Source organism: Pyrgilauda ruficollis, unplaced genomic scaffold (assembly GCF_017590135.1).
Source record: "Pyrgilauda ruficollis isolate IOZ18807 unplaced genomic scaffold, ASM1759013v1 scaffold1, whole genome shotgun sequence".
Taxonomy (NCBI): domain Eukaryota; kingdom Metazoa; phylum Chordata; class Aves; order Passeriformes; family Passeridae; genus Pyrgilauda; species Pyrgilauda ruficollis.
Window position 1 is genome coordinate 7,439,882 of NW_024508100.1, and position 15,879 is coordinate 7,455,760.

At 35.4% G+C, this 15,879-nt stretch overlaps 1 protein-coding gene across 1 annotated transcript in view; it reads left to right on the forward strand.

The window, feature by feature from the left end:
- Nucleotides 1-15,879, forward strand: part of JAKMIP1 (janus kinase and microtubule interacting protein 1) — an 86,663-nt gene that overhangs the window by 31,513 nt on the left and 39,271 nt on the right. The window contains exons 8-11 of the mRNA XM_041464300.1: nucleotides 2,125-2,184; nucleotides 9,955-10,083; nucleotides 11,300-11,428; nucleotides 13,197-13,280. Of these exons, the coding sequence (XP_041320234.1) occupies nucleotides 2,125-2,184; nucleotides 9,955-10,083; nucleotides 11,300-11,428; nucleotides 13,197-13,280 (402 nt within the window). The remainder of the gene's footprint in view (nucleotides 1-2,124; nucleotides 2,185-9,954; nucleotides 10,084-11,299; nucleotides 11,429-13,196; nucleotides 13,281-15,879) is intronic.

Sequence of the window (15,879 nt, forward strand, 5' to 3'; positions counted from 1 at the left end):
AGCAGTAGGATGTTACTCAGGTGCTATGATGTAGGGTCTGGTCCACAGAGAGATGCTGCTTTAGCTTCCAAATAAAACTGCATAGGCAGGGGTGGTGATATGACATTAGATGTGCAGTATATGGCAGATAAAACCTCACTTATATTTCAGTGCAAAGTGGGTATGAGAGGACTCTCTTTTTACTGTTTCAACTAGTGATACGAGGAAATATATTGTATCCTGACTTTGGTCAAATAATATTAACTTGTATTTAGTGTGAAAGTAAAATAAATAAATATTTTAAAATATTGTTTCATTTTTGCTTTGTTTCCTACTTACAGATACTATTCCACTTGCAGAAATTATTTAAATTTTTAACTAGGAAACTTCTTTGGTTCCAGTACAAACTAACTGAGCCTTTGCCTTTGATGTGAATGCAGTGGAATTCTGTGCACTGTTACTTTTGAGCTCTCTTTTCTGGCCCAAACCACACCTCTACAGACTACAAATGTATCATAGTTACCAAGAATGACCCAAATGTCCCATATCTGATTAATATAACAATAATCAGCTTAACTGCAGCTGAGAGAAATATGATACATGGAAATAAGAACAGTAGTCTTAGGCAGTAGGGTTGTCTGAACTGATTAACAGTGTCATCTGTAGGCTGTCTTTGATGCTGTTAAAACCTTGTCAACATGACTTCTCTCACAACAGGGTGTTCTGGTCAGTTCTTAAAAGGAAAGCTGTCAAAGTAAACTCAGATGACTGCAAAAGATGCTATTGGCTTTTAATTTGCATTATTATTGTTCTGGTAGCTTGATTTATGTTGAAGAAGTCAATTAAGCAGTCCTCTTACAAACAAGACTAGAAACAGGAAGACTGGGATTTTGGAAGTGTTTGTTCATTCTGCACTGCATTTGTTTGGACACCTGCTTGGGAGGCAGAATACCCCACTTGAAGCAGGAAATGTGCCTTAAATGGACATCTGAGAAGAGGGCACTCTTCTTTAACAGTATAAAATTCAACTGTCTGGTTTTTTTAGCTTAAAATGTTGTATTATTCTGCAGCTTGAAATACCTGCACCATTCTACCTTTGCAGTCCTTACTTTTCCTTATTTTTCAAACTACATGTATTCAAGGTGCTGTGTAAGTTGTTGTACTTCTCTCAATTATTTTGCATTTTCCAAAACTTATTTCCTGGAACAATGTGCTGATAAATAATTTTGTTGTGATTTCTACTGTGAGCTTCCTATTTTTCCAGTTTCTGAACTGAATGCAAAGCAAATAACAGAATAGAATAATATCACACAGTGAGCAATAACTGCTAAAGAAGCACTTGGAACTGCAATCTGTCTTTTAAAAATAGAGGTGCTGCAAACAAAGATGCAGAGCTAAGGAGAGAATCAGAAAAAAGCAAGAAGACAGAGCACCTTCCTTCTGTATTGTTGGGGTTTTTTGGCTTGCTCCTTCGCATTTTTTTACCTTCTCTTCCTCCTCTTCTCCTTTGGAATTTCAGGCAGTATTCTTGGATTTAGACGAGCATAAATCTTGCATTTGCAGTCATGACCTCCTCATGTCATGGTATAGTTTGTTGTGATCTTGCACCAAAAGTGGAGTAGAAAAAAGACAGCGACTAAGTTGACACAGACTGAGTGCCTTTGGATTTGATACTTTTGCCCTACAAGGATAAGTCAGATGTAACACTCTATCTGCATATGCATGCTTGTATATCAGAATATGTCTGATATAATAACTTTTAATTACTAAGACTGGACTAAGTTTTGGCTACCGACCTGCTGCTTCAGGATGGTTGAACACTGGAGTGACACTCTGAAATCTGTTTCCATAGTGAGCTTCTTGGTAAAAGAGTCAAAAGAACTGTCAGAAATCTGTGCTCAGTATTTACCAAAGCCTTTTCTTGCCAACTTCCCATCAAATGCGTGAAGTACGTGGCTGAAGGTTTGCTAAAGGCATAAAGCTGCAGTGCAGTGTGGTGTAACATGGTGTTATTCAAAAGGATAAAGACATCACGTTAGCTTTACCAGAGGCTTAAAGAAAATGCTAATGATATTTCTCTGTGTTAGACATATCTAAGTATAGTTTTAAAACAAGCCCATACCAAAATGTTCTCTTTCCTTCTAGGAAAGAGAACGGTTATTGCGGTCTAAAAAACAGAGGAGGAAAAGTCTGAAGCCTCCAAAGGTGAGCAAACCTTCGGTTTTTTGTGTATTTCTGTTGCTGTGAACAACCCCTCTTTCAAATACTGCCTGAATTTAAAGCTCTGCTTAATGAGAAAAATCCATATAATTCTTCTGCTTACTCTGGTGAGTGCTTAATTTTTTAGGGTAATTCAAGAGTTTTGTACTTCACACAAGTGATGTTGTTTTAGGGTTTGTTTTAAATAAACAATAAAATTACACTTTTAGCTACTGTAGCCTAAATATCAAGTGACTTGAGGCATAACAATTTAATGGCTTGAAGCAACTACTGTTTCAAAGGACAAATATTCAGTCTTTAAAGAACATACCCCCTTTAAACTACTTGTACCAACATAGAGCTAAATGGCAATTAAAGAATAACTCATGCTGGGGATGAAATTACTGAAATAATATGTGATATATAAGTAATAAGACAATTCCAACTGTTATGTGTTAATAACTTACCTCTAGAATACAGGATTCAAGACAAAAATTCAGATTATAAAAACAGAAGTTTTGCTTCAGAAAGTACCCTTCAAGTTTCTTGTAATGTGCTAAAAGTAATTTGCTGAATAATATTTTTTGTGAAGTTGAACATTAGCAGCCTGGAGCATGTGTGTGGGAGGTGGGAAATGGAGTAAGAGGGGAAAAAATGGAAATGAAGAGTGGAGCTATCATTATCATCTATATAGTAGTTTAAGATATATTCTGTCCTAAATGGGTGCCTTGTGTCAGTGTGTTCTGCATAGTCTATTCCTGGTAACCTCCAGGTGGTGCTTTTTTATTGCTCTGCACTCTAATGACTATATTCTGTAAAATTTATCCTTTGGGACTCTATTTCACTGGTAGTTTTTTCAAATTCTGTTTCTAATAATGATGTGTCTTTTACATAGGAAAAAAGAAAAAAACCAGAAGTAACAATAGATCCTGCCAAATATATTTGCAGCAACTGTTAACCATTCTTTCTTGATGTAGTATAACTGGAAATCTGTGTTTTGAGAGCAGTTTTTAAAAAATAATGCAAAAGTAAAAATATATATATATATATATATGTAATTTACAGTCTTCTTTCTATCATTTTCTGTAATTATTGGCCTTTATCTTACTGTAAGTCAAATGTGTAAGATCATTTGCTAAATTGTAAAATTCCTCGTGAAACAAAACTAGTTAAGTCAACTTTTAGGTGTTGGTAACTGGTGATGAGAATTTCTGTAGGCTGAAAACTTCAATAAATATGCATTTATGTCTTGAAAATGCTCTGTGTTGGTAGAGCTTCAGCTGGCACTGGTGCAACCTGATGTGTCTTGAGCAACCTGATGCTTTTGTGGTATCTTCTTCTTTTCCAAAAAAGTGAGGATTGGAGAGAATAAGAACAATACATTAAAAATTTTGTGGAAATGATATTTTCTGTTTGCTAAGAGTGCTATAATATGGGGAATTCTGCTGAGTCTACTGCAAGAATTGTATGCATATGGGCAGCAGAGTTAGTAGGGATGTGATTCTTATTTAGGGTATAGAAGATACATCAGGAAGAACAAATTAATCAGTAGCAGGCATTTCTGCTACAAAATATTCCATCCCATGTTCATTAGCTCTTCAATGGCTGTAGTGACCATTTGAAATTCTATGTGATGCTATCTCCTAAAAGGAAAAGCAGGACTATAAAACAAAAACAAGTGAAAAAAGGGAAGGTTATGAGAGAACAAATGGAAAAGCAGGACTATAAAACAAAAACAAGTGAAAAAAGGGAAGGTTATGAGAGAAGAACAAATTGGATTGTATGTGCTATAGTTGTTACACCGTATATATACACACTAGTTAATATAGTTAATTTATAGCTGTATTTAAACTTTCTAAATGAGCAAATTCCTTAAGGAATGAAAGAAGTAATCAATAATACTACTGTGCCATTACCTGCCAGTGAATAAACCTGTAGACTATTTACATTTATATGCAGTGTTGGCTCACAATTTAACTGCAGTTGGTGTTAACTTCTAAAAATCCAGTCCTGTCTGTTTTCCTTCCAGGCCACCTGTGTGGTCCTGTGAGGATCAAAATCCTCAAAGAAAGCTGTGTTTCCCACAGTTTTCCAACAACTTTTAATTTAAACAATCTGTGTGGAATGGGTTGCTCACCCAGATGAGTTGGGATTTTACCATCATCATCTCTGTTTTTACAGCCTATATCAGGAATCCAGAAGAAAAATGTAGAATTTGTTTATCTGAGTGTTGCAAATGTTGGTTAGATGTCAGTAATGGACATGAGGTGCAGACATCTCACTCTGGACAAAGTGGTAACGTTAAGTGGTTGGAAGTAGATATCTAAATAGGACATAGGAATTTTGGCCTAAAATTGCCTGGTTTTCTCCACAGACTATAAAGGCAGTCTGAGGTGAGTTGTTTTATATGTAGACATGCACAGCATAAGTGTATTTCTGTCTATTATCTGGGCAAGATTTTTGTCTTATACAGATTATATAACCTGTATAGAACAGTACACAGAATGTACATAGAATATGTATAGAATATAACCTGTCCTTGGAAAAAGAAATTTCTCATCTAAGTCTTTGGCTCTGCTTTTCTAAGGTTTGTTAAATGTAAAATTAGGATTAACACAGTGAACTAACAAGTTTGGCTGGTGGAGTTGTATCTGTTTCCAGATGTGTTCCATTCCTTGTGACAAAGGGAAGGAGAAAATAACTCTTGAGAATGAGGTTTCATGAAAGTGGTCAGATAAGCTCATTCTGGAAAGTACAGAATGACTATTTTTTTGTTCTAATAACCAGGAACATGGTGCCAGGGTGAAAATTTACACTCATTTATTGCAATTTTCCTAAATGGGTGCTTAAACTCCAGCTTCCTTCATTCCTGAGATGGTCTGACTGCAGAGAGTCTGCGGTTGTTTTCTAATGAGTATTTTCCTGACAGTTGTTTGTGTTATCTGGAACAGAATCCATGGAATGCCTTTTTCCACCTTTGAGACATCTTGTGTGAATGATCTGTCGGTAGCCTTTACAGCCCTGAACATCAGTTCAGCTGAGAAGCTTCTGAAAGTTCTGTATTTCTTGGTTTTGTAATTAGCTATCAGTGTTATTTCTGAGCTCTGTAGGTGCGCTAGGTTACTGTTGCTACTGGAGCTTTCACTGAGCACTCTTTTAATTCCCGAGGAGTCCATGGAACAATGCTGGCAACTGGTTCAGGCTCCCCAAGGAAAGGAACAGCAAAGTGGGATGGGCTTTATAACCTCTGTGCTTGCAGGGTCTTCAGAGGAGTGATGTAGTGACTCTGTATAGCCAGGTACCTGATTTTTTCCAAGGTGTTTTTAATTTTTTTTTTTCAATTTTTGTTGTGAAATAACCAAGAAAGTTCAGAAGCAGTATTTTTATATTTGGTTTATTTTTGACATGTGGAATGGAGTTACATTCATTCCATGATGGATGGAGTCATGCATTTGAAAGTAAGAAATATTTACCCAGCTTATTTGGTAGCTGCAGGACTCTATGGATTGTGCCGTTTTTTAAACTTTAATAAATGAACTGTGTTTGCAGTAGTGGAAACCCTGGTGTGATGGAGTTCATATTTCTTGTTTTATATTTTTCTTTTTTTCTCTGCCTCTGTGCTTTGGTGTGCCTGTATTTTTCTGGCTGCCAAGAAATGACATATAAGCATGAAGGTAAGAAGTTACTGAAGAGCACGTCTGATTGCATTACAAGGAAATATATCTTGGATCTTTTTCATCATGTTTGATTAGATCCTTAAAATGAGATATTTAAATGTAAAATGAAACTCCTTTAGCAACAGAGAAATCAGATTATATTGAAATTTGCATATAATGTAGTTTTTGTGTCACTGTTGATTTATAGTAGTCTAAACTGAGATGTTTACTGAGCACCATAATTCAGAAGAAGTATTAATACTTGAGTTATAAAGACCTAATACATAATTTTACTTTAAAATTATATGAAAACATTGCTATAAATCCACATGAAAAATACTTGCTATTAAATGCATGGCAGTAGTCCATGGAAGTTAGAATTCAAATCAGAATTTTTTTGCTATTTACATGACTATTTTCTCAGTTAAGAAGTTGTTAACTCAGAATGTTCCCATTTTTAAAAAAAGTTTGAATTAAACTTGAATAAGCATAGTTTATATAGTTACAAAAATCCAGTAAGTGTTGTGCATTTCTGTATACTTTTCAGAAACTGCTCGGGTTCAGCTTTTGAGGCATGTGTGGAATCTCCCTTGGAGTTGATATATTTATTGATGCTTTATTATTTATTGCAGTGTTTATCTACAACTTTATGACTCACATGTCTTTTTTTTTTTTTTTTAATATTTTTAATTTTTTTTCTCTCTCTACAGCTGTTCCCTTGTGAATTAATTTGTTTTGGTTTTGCTGTGAATCAGTTCTTGTAGTTGGTTGTTTCAGATACTAGATGATCAACAGTAAAACTGGCTATTTTGTAATTATGTCATGAAGCAATTCATACATGTGCAGGTAATATACAGTAATTAAATGCCTTATCCCTATTGCTATGGAATGGATCTGCTCCCTAAAATTATAAATATATGGCTTTTCTAAAAATGAAGGAGTCCTAAAAAGAAATGGTTCACTTTTAAATCCAAATATTACAGGTAGTCTTTATAGCATTTGAAAGCTTTAGACTTTTAACTCTCCTTTAAGTGTTGGGGTTTTTTAGTGTGATGGGAAATACTAAGGGTTTTTTTCAGAATTCCCTCATATCTAATAATCAAGTGGTTTATTTATTGATATTGTATATTTTTCCCCTACTTTTGCTACAAGTGAAGTGTTCAAATTATTTTTCACAATAATGACATTGCTTTAAATATTTTATCCAGCCTATATACCTTTATTTAAAATCAAAATCACTGTTGTTTGGCTAATGTATTTTCATTTCTTGAAGTGGCATGGGTGGGTGTGTGTGTGCAGGGTTAAAGGAAGACATGTATTTGACCTGAGTTACCCAGAAGTTACTGTACAGCAGAGATGTAGCAAAAAAATCCCATAGGTAGGTAGGTTTTATTGTCACTTCTAGTTCAGCTGCTGCTGACCCCCATGGTACTGTGATCTCTGTGCCATGTGATAATAAATTTGAGATTTTTTACAAGTCCCTACTCCCAGCCTTTGCAAAGTCAAGACTTGACGCTTACTTTGTTTACCTGCTGCCATCTTCTTTACCTCTATAAAATGTACCTTCTTCTTGATGAAACTGTATCCGCAGATCACTTTGGAGTCAGGAAATTGAGTTGAGCTAGCTGCTCAGATTGCAAATTTGTCTTCCTTACAACTTGAAGTAGCACCGTTTCTTTAGCTGTATTTTCAACTTCCAATATGTATTTGTAGTATTACTGTTACATGGTTGTAAGGTGCAGCCAGTATTCAGTGGGGGAGAAGAGCTGGATGGGTCATATCCCAAGGACTGGTGGCCCTTTGTGTTTTGTGGTAAACCTTTGTGCTTGTAAAAGAGAAGTCTGAAATGGCTTTAATTCAAATGTGAGTAAATACATTAGCTTTCTGGATAAGTCTTTGTATTTTTAGACTGGAGCTTAAACCTATTCCTTGTGCCCTGTGTTTTGTTAAGTAGGGCAGAAAGGTGAGCTGGTGAATGCTGGAAGAAATTCTGAAATGGTTTTAATTAAAATGTGAGTAAATACATTAGCTTTCTGGTAAGTCTTTGTATTTTTAGACTAGAGCTTAAACCTATTCTTTGTGCCCTGTGTTTGGTTAAGTAGGGCAGAAAGGTGAATTGGTGAATGCTGGAAGAAAGGATTAGATTATCCCAGGGAACTGTTTGTGTTAAGCACCTTGGACATAGCTCTGCCTGGTGAAAGATCACAGTGCTTCCTGAACAAGTGAGGAAAGAGTAATGTCTTTCCAGCACTGTGGCACAATAACTGTGATCCTATGAATTCACAAAGTAATGGTCTAGTAGCTTGCAAAAGGAAATTTGTTTCTCAAGGTTGTTTGGAAGCTCTTTGCCTTTTGTGCTGCATCATATTTATCTGCAGGCATATGGATAAATGTAGTCTGTTTAGAAAAGAAATGGCTTTTTGGGTTTCCGAATGAAAATTTTTTAAGTACTGTTTTTAGGGGTCTTCTTAAGTGAAGCAGTTGAGTGATCCAGGACATGACCTTGGAGCTGTCTTTGGCAGTTGGAGTGGAATTAGATGTACTGTGAAACTATTATGGACTTGTCCAGCTTATGAGGGATGAGGTTGTGACCTGGTGGACTGTGGTGACCAGGGCTGCAGACTGGAAATGGAGCACATGGTGTCATGAATGCAGGCAAAAAGTCACAAGCTTGATTTTTTGGTACCCCTTAAATCAAGACAGAGTATTTTGACTGCTGATGAGAGCTGTGCTGAACCAAAAGGATAAAGTGGGCGTTAGGGCTTTGTGAGAAAGAGAAGACCATACTTGTGTAGATATAATGGAAAAAAATCTCTAAGGTTAGGTAAGTCTGAAAAACTGCAAGGAAAGATCAATATTTGGAAATCATCATGAAAGAGGGCATTATAGTTAAAACTTTTCAGTATCTTGAATTAAATTGATTGATAACAATTCTTTGCTAAAATGTAGGATTCATGATATTTGGAATTAATAACAACTGATAACTTTTTTAATCCTTATGGCTATTTTAATGAACAAGCTATTATCTTCTCATAGACAACCTCTGTTATGTATTTGAAAAAGACTCAAACAGCAAACTGTGACATCAGGATCTGTGCTTCAGTATCAAGCAATGGCAAAACATGTAGAGATCTTTCTTCATCTACTTACAGCCACCTCTCTCCACTACCCTCTCTGTCTAGGCTGTTCATAACCTGAATCCATTTTTCAGCAACATCCTTTAAAAAAATATTTTCAGTTTTCTTGCTTCTCTGAAATTGTGTTGGATTTGTGTGGTGTAAGAAATTATGCTTTCTATTGATTAATAACAGTTAAAAACCTTTTTTTCTAGTTAAATGTGTAAACAATTTTTTTAAACGGTTGAATTTCCATGGAAATATGCTGCTTTCTGTGACTATGTTTATATAAAAAATCAACATTTTCACAACTGATATTGTACTCATTTCCACCAGCTACTAATTTTCTCTAATTTTCTCTAGGCATGCATTTAATTGATAATGTTGTGCAAAATTTTTAAAATCTGCAGTGCAATGCTGCTTTTCCCTAGACATGTTTTTTTGGTTAGACATAGTATTGGAGCAAACTTTTGAAAAAAAAAGAGAATGATAATATTGAAAAAAAAAATGGTAAGCATTAATTTATACTTTTAAGTAGGGTTTTCCAAAATAGTATTTTTTCCTTTTTGCTTTATTTTTGCAATTAGTATGAACAATTAAATTTGTTCCACCTTGGTCTCCAGAATACTTTTTTTGCTTTTGATTGCACATGTTGTATGTTGCATTGTACTGGCTTACTTTCTTCTGAATAGATATTGGATTTCTCTACTGTGAATCTTGTAAGGACTTGTGTGATTATGGTAATTAGGTTTTATAGTTTTGCTAAAGCATTTTTCTTTTGGTATTTACCTCATCTCTGTTCCATGTCCAGTTTTGTTCTTGGAGATTCTTCCACAAATGATGTTGGAAAAGTAACTTATTTAATCAGAGAAGAGTTTGCACTGGAACCTTTATTTCTTTCTAAATACTAAAATAATCATCAGAGAAGACCTTGGTAACTGCTTACTGGGTCATTGGGGCTTTTCATCTGTTTTGCTACTAGCTAAAAAAACCTAATTTTTCAGAGGCATGTTGTGGAGACATTTTTTGGATTTGATGAAGAATCTCTTGATTCAGAAACTTCATCTGTAACTTCATACAACACAGATAAAACAGACAGGACTCCTGCAACCCCAGAAGAAGATTTGGAAGATGTAAGTGGTAACTGATTCGTTCTTCTTTCTACCTCTTGAAGTAGAAATTCAGACTTTCAACCATTGTATCACATGAACTGTGAACAATTCGGCAGAGAATTCCTTTGGGTTTTTTTCAAGTGTGGTAACATATACACTTTGCAATAAAATTAATAAGATAATATTCTGCCTGACAGATTTGGCAGATATTCATGTGAGAAATATTTTTTTTCCTCAAACTCTTTCTTATTAGTCAAAAGAAAATGAATAGGCATATTGCTTTGCCAAAAGTCAATACTTACTAGACAATAGTTTGCCTTTCAACATTATTATAATTTATTTGACTGTTTTGATACAATCAGGATTTTCTTTCTTTGCTCACAATACTCAGAGAGTCCTTTGCAATTCATGAAGTCTTAAGTGATCATAGGTAGTGAATACCCAGTGACATGTTTTGTCCCAGCTCTGTGATACACACTGCTGCTGGCCTACTTTGGAAGATTGCGTGCGTGAGCACAAAGCACGAATTAAATACTCTTTTTCATCTTTCCTTCTTGTTCACTAACTTCTGCCTAATACTCCTCAGAAGAAGCTTCCTTTTTTCTAGGTTTAGTGTCTAATAATATTGTAATCTCTTTCCCTTAGAACTCAAGTTCCTGAAGCAAAAATTAATTAAAGCGAAGGACATTTCTTGTCCTCAGCATGATAGGAAAGACCTTATAAGTGTTAAAGTTAATGGCTGAAAATTCAAGGAAAATAAATACTTTGAAAATACTTTGTATTAAAAGAATAAATTTAAGAAAATATCTTTGAACTAATTTTGAAATTTAACTTTTGTGTCAGTGTGCTTTACGCTGGCATGATAGAGAACAAGTGTAAAGAGGGAAGGGTGAACTGCATGAAAAACAGAACAAATACCTTCTGAGACCCCTCTGGCTCTGGAGTTGCTGAAGACAATGTTGCACAAAACTGTTTCCTCTCATCTTTCCCCTGGCAGTTTTCCCATTTTTGTGCATTGCTGTCTTATATGGCAACTTACACTGTCCTTAAATGGTCTGGTAGAGACAGTTACTCATCATCCTTCCTTCCTTTCCTTTGCACTTGTTTTAGGATTTCATACCTTTATTAAACTTTGAGACTTAGTATGAGTTGCTTGTTTGTGAGTCTGTCTTCTGTACAGACAAACCCATTATTAAATATATTTTTACTAACCCACTTTTCCCCTCTTTTCATTAAGAGCACACCTAAAGAAGAAGCTGAACTCAGGTTTTGCCAGCTAACAAGAGAGTATCAAGCTTTGCAAAGAGCATATGCATTGCTCCAAGAACAAGTTGGTGGAACCCTGGATGCAGAGAGAGAAGCAAGGGTAATTTTTTAACTGAAATTCTTTTAACTCTGAAATAATAGAAAAAGCTGAAACCATTTGTAATAGCAGGAGGTATCTTTGCAGGTCAGTGAAATGCAAAGCCCAATGTTTTTGAGGATTAGAGGATGACATTAGTAAGGTGATAATTTAAATTCATCTGGTGCAATCAGAACAAAGATGTCATTGTACTTTATTCTAGCATGTATAATATATTAAAGATTTCTATGCTATGAGAGTGATAACCCATTTGAACCTGCAATTTGAATAGTGAGATAATGGATTTTAAAAGAATCACAGGATAGGTTACACTGGCTCACTGGGAAGCAGTTTTGCACAACAGGAAGTGGGGGCTCCTGACGGACACCAGGTTGTATGTGAGCTGACAGTTAAAAAACCCCTGACTGTTATCCCTCTACAACTTCCCCAAACCCCAAAAATGGAGAAACATATTAAATGCTGTGATTATTGCATGTTACTGCTTTGCTACATGTGGCCACTGTACTGTGCCACTGCAGTGTGTTGCTAAGAAAGCAGAAGGAAAATTATTTTAATGTGTTTAAAAATTACTGGTGGGAAAGGACTCAACCAACATACACTTCTTCTTTATTTTTTCCTGTGAAATATAGTTCTTATAATAGCAGAATTACTGCTTTATGGTTTTTTTTTAATTAGAGTTGTTACAAAAGCCTAGTCAATTTTGACACTCTCTTTTTAAGTAGGATACTTAGCCAAGGAAAGCTATAAAGACTTGAAGATCACTTCTCAAGATAGTATGAGGATGGGGGGCATAACTCCATCTGCTATTAAAAAAAGGATTTCAGGGACAGTCATCTATTTGCCACCTATGAGAGGCCATTATATATTTTCTTTGCCTTCATGGGGTTTTTTAAATTTTATTTTGCAGGCGTTTACAAACTGTACTTTTTGTAGTCTTGGAAATTGTTGCTATTTCTTTTTAATGGTGTTTTTGGTACATCCTTGCAAATCCATCTCTGGCGTGAGTCATAAATTTGCTTTTTGCATAGTTTATTTTGTTGGGATGAACATTTCCTATAACTTTTAGGTGAGGCTTAAGGTAAGCAAGGACCCAAAGATGATCAGATGCAGGGAAAAAATCCCTGCAGGAATATTTAAACTGCTTGGGTGAAAAAGTACCTGAAGTAGGGTGGAAAAAAATACTTGTGATAGGTCAAGGAGCCTCAGTGGCTGAGGGTCTCCAGAAACACGTGTTTTATGTCCTTTTTCTGTTTAGTACCTTGTATGATCCAGTGCCTTTTAGGGCATCACATTTTAGGGGGTAATACCCACTGTAGTGTAGTGGTGAGTGTAATGATCATGTAAATGAGGAAAACTGACCAGCATATGCTGTTTATGGGATATGTAATTTGTTTTGGGTCAATGTATTTCATTTACCTACATGCTTTTTTCAGTGCTTAATGCAATTCTCTTTCTCCCTTGTTCCTTTTTTCCCAATTGCCTTAAGTTACTAAAGCTTATGGATAGCTTTTTAGAGCTCTTTCAGTTTCTAATTTTTTTTTTTTCTTCCACTGGTAAGAACTTTGTCACTGAATATGAGATGTTAACAATTTTTTAGGCTAGGAAGGAAAAATCCTGTTAAACTGGCAGCTTCAAATATTTTATAACATAAACACAAAACCAACTATTTTAATGAAAAACATTAAAAGCTGATGGGACAGCCCATAAAATAATAGAAAATATATTTACTTTTTATTTCTCTTTTCCCCTCTCCCTCCTTTTCCTCTCCCAGACTCGGGAACAACTGCAAGCTGATCTTCTCAGGTGTCAGGCAAAAATTGAGGACCTGGAGAAAGCTCTAATTGAGAAGGGACAGGTAAAAGGCTCTCTTAATGTGCTCTACCACATCATGTTCTCCGCTGCATGCAGTGGTGCCCTGGCCGTCTTTGTTGCTTACTGGTGTGTCGGTGTGAATGGTGCAGCTTGATTGCTACTGCAGCATTTCATCACTCAAATAAAGGAAAGGATTTTGCATTCTAAGAAAATGTCATTACAGACTCATTTTCTAACACATAATACACTAAAGGATAGTATCAAAATAACCATGTGTACATGCACTTTCTGTTCCCGTTGTCATTTGGTGAAGGGCTTTGTCCTCTTTTCCATTTTGTTAGTATTTGTTATAAACTCTAATAACATAAATATTCTATATTTCTACTGGAGAATATTTTTGATGTCTACCAAAGAAAAATTTTTAAAAACCCCAGCTTCTAGACACACTAGAGATATGAACACTGAGCCTGTCAGGTTAATGGAAGCCACTTGAGGTGTTACTCTACTGGGTTTAAAGTCTCAGAGGGCCCAGTTGCTTTCAGATTCCCAAACCATCACACAAAGTAAAATCAGGCCTTGTGCTTCAGTATATATAATATATGTAAATACTCATCAAAGATGTGTCTACTGATGCATATTTAATATGGTCTAGGGCCCTCAGGAAGTCTGATTAAGAGTTATGAGTATGCATTTGCAAGTTGTTCAGTTGTGTGACTGCTAGAACACACAGTAGAAATTGGGGAGATGTTATTTTGTGCTTTATTGTTTGAAGTAAGAATTTAAGTTTGCAGGTAGCTTATAGTAATAAGATAGAGCTAGCTATAGATATACATTTCAAAGACTGATGATCCTGTAGCAGTTCACACAACTTACATATAATGCCAAATGAATGATAACACTATTTTTATGGTTTATTCTTTGTATTTTCTGTAAGATTCTGTATCAATGCAAAGGTTTGGGGATCATATTCAAATTAAGGACAAAAATCATCCATGCTAGCTTCTGCGCAAGTTGCAACTTGCTTAGTGAATTCCTTGTAAATACAACATTACTAAAAACTGAGAATATGTTATCAATCTAAAAATGATGGCCAAATGAACTTCTGGAAGAATAAATGAAACCAAAGACCTCTCAAGCATCTACTGCTGCTATTTTGGTTTGTTGATAAGAAAGATGTTGTGGGCAAACTGCTGTGTAGTTGAAAACATTAACAAGATTGTTGACTGTAGAGTGTATAATGTAAGTACTGTGTATGTAAACAAGAGAAATTAATTTGGATACCCATGTAAGGAGTTACTTCTGTGATTTTTCTGCAAGAGCATTATGTCAAAAAGGTGTATCTGGAAATTGGAGTTTAATCAATTATCACTTTAAGATTCAGAACCACATTTTCCACTTTGTATATCTTAGTAATCCTGAGAGGGTGAACAGGGATGCGGCAAGGAGCACTATGATGTTGTTTCCAGTGGGCTGATTTGTACACTGAGCATTAGCTTTCCTCAGAGGGGATCACAGTGTCTTCCTGGGAGCTCTAGCACCTGCTTGGTTCTCCTGACCTGTTAGTATTTGCAGTCAACAAAATAAATGGTTGCATGATAAACTGAATTCTTTGTGCACTATGTGATTTTTTTAAAAATTATTTTATTACTACTTTGTCATTTAGATGTCATGGTAGTGATGATGATTTAATAATAATTGTGGAATGCTCATTCTGGGAGCCAGCCTCTAAAGTGTGTTTGTAAAGGAAATAATGAATCAAAAGTATATTATTCCTGAAAATTTCCTGAAGTCTATTTCAGAGCATGAGATTAGAAACTTCTTGTTCAAAAATTATGTGAAGCTTGGTTTATAACAACTTATGTGCAATTTCAAAGTAACTGTCAGTGACTTTTGTTAATCTCTCTTCTGGCTGGACCTGTCAGTATTCCCCCAGAAGCAACACAAAACTAATGATCCATTTCTTCATGGTACATTGAAGTGCATGCATAAGAAATTTTATATTAAGTAAAGAAAGTCTTAAAGCATATTAATAATGGCAAATAATAAATCTAAAAGTATTGGAGTATGCAATGTGCCAGATGGATGAATGCTCCACTGTCTCAGTGATCTGGTGTGTAAATACAATTCTGCTGGAGTTCAGGTTTCCTCAGAAAGTGTAGCTGGACTCCATCAAGAAAGATGCAGAAATTTATTACTGGTAGAGCAGATTGATCTGTTTTTTCTACTTGTGTGAACTGAAGCAGTTGAAGCTGCAGTCTGATATAGCTGTTGAACCTGACCATGTGGGTATGTTTACCATATCCATATCCATATCCATATCCATATCCATATCCATATCCATATCCATATCCGTGCTTTGGGATGCCCACCCTATGTCTGTGCATGCAACTCTTCATTGCTTGACCTTAGTAAAATGCTAGTTAAATACTAAACTACATACCAGATTTTATTTTCAACGTTTCTTTCACTTGCCTCAAAAATTCTTGACAAGTGTAATGCCTTTCAGTACTCATTTTAGTATGTTATTCTTATAACACCACAGCCATTAAGAGTTTGTTTATTACATGAAATGCATTTTTCTGCATGAGTGGAAAAAGGTAGAGAGAACAGTACAACATGAGATTATTGTAGCAGACAGTAAG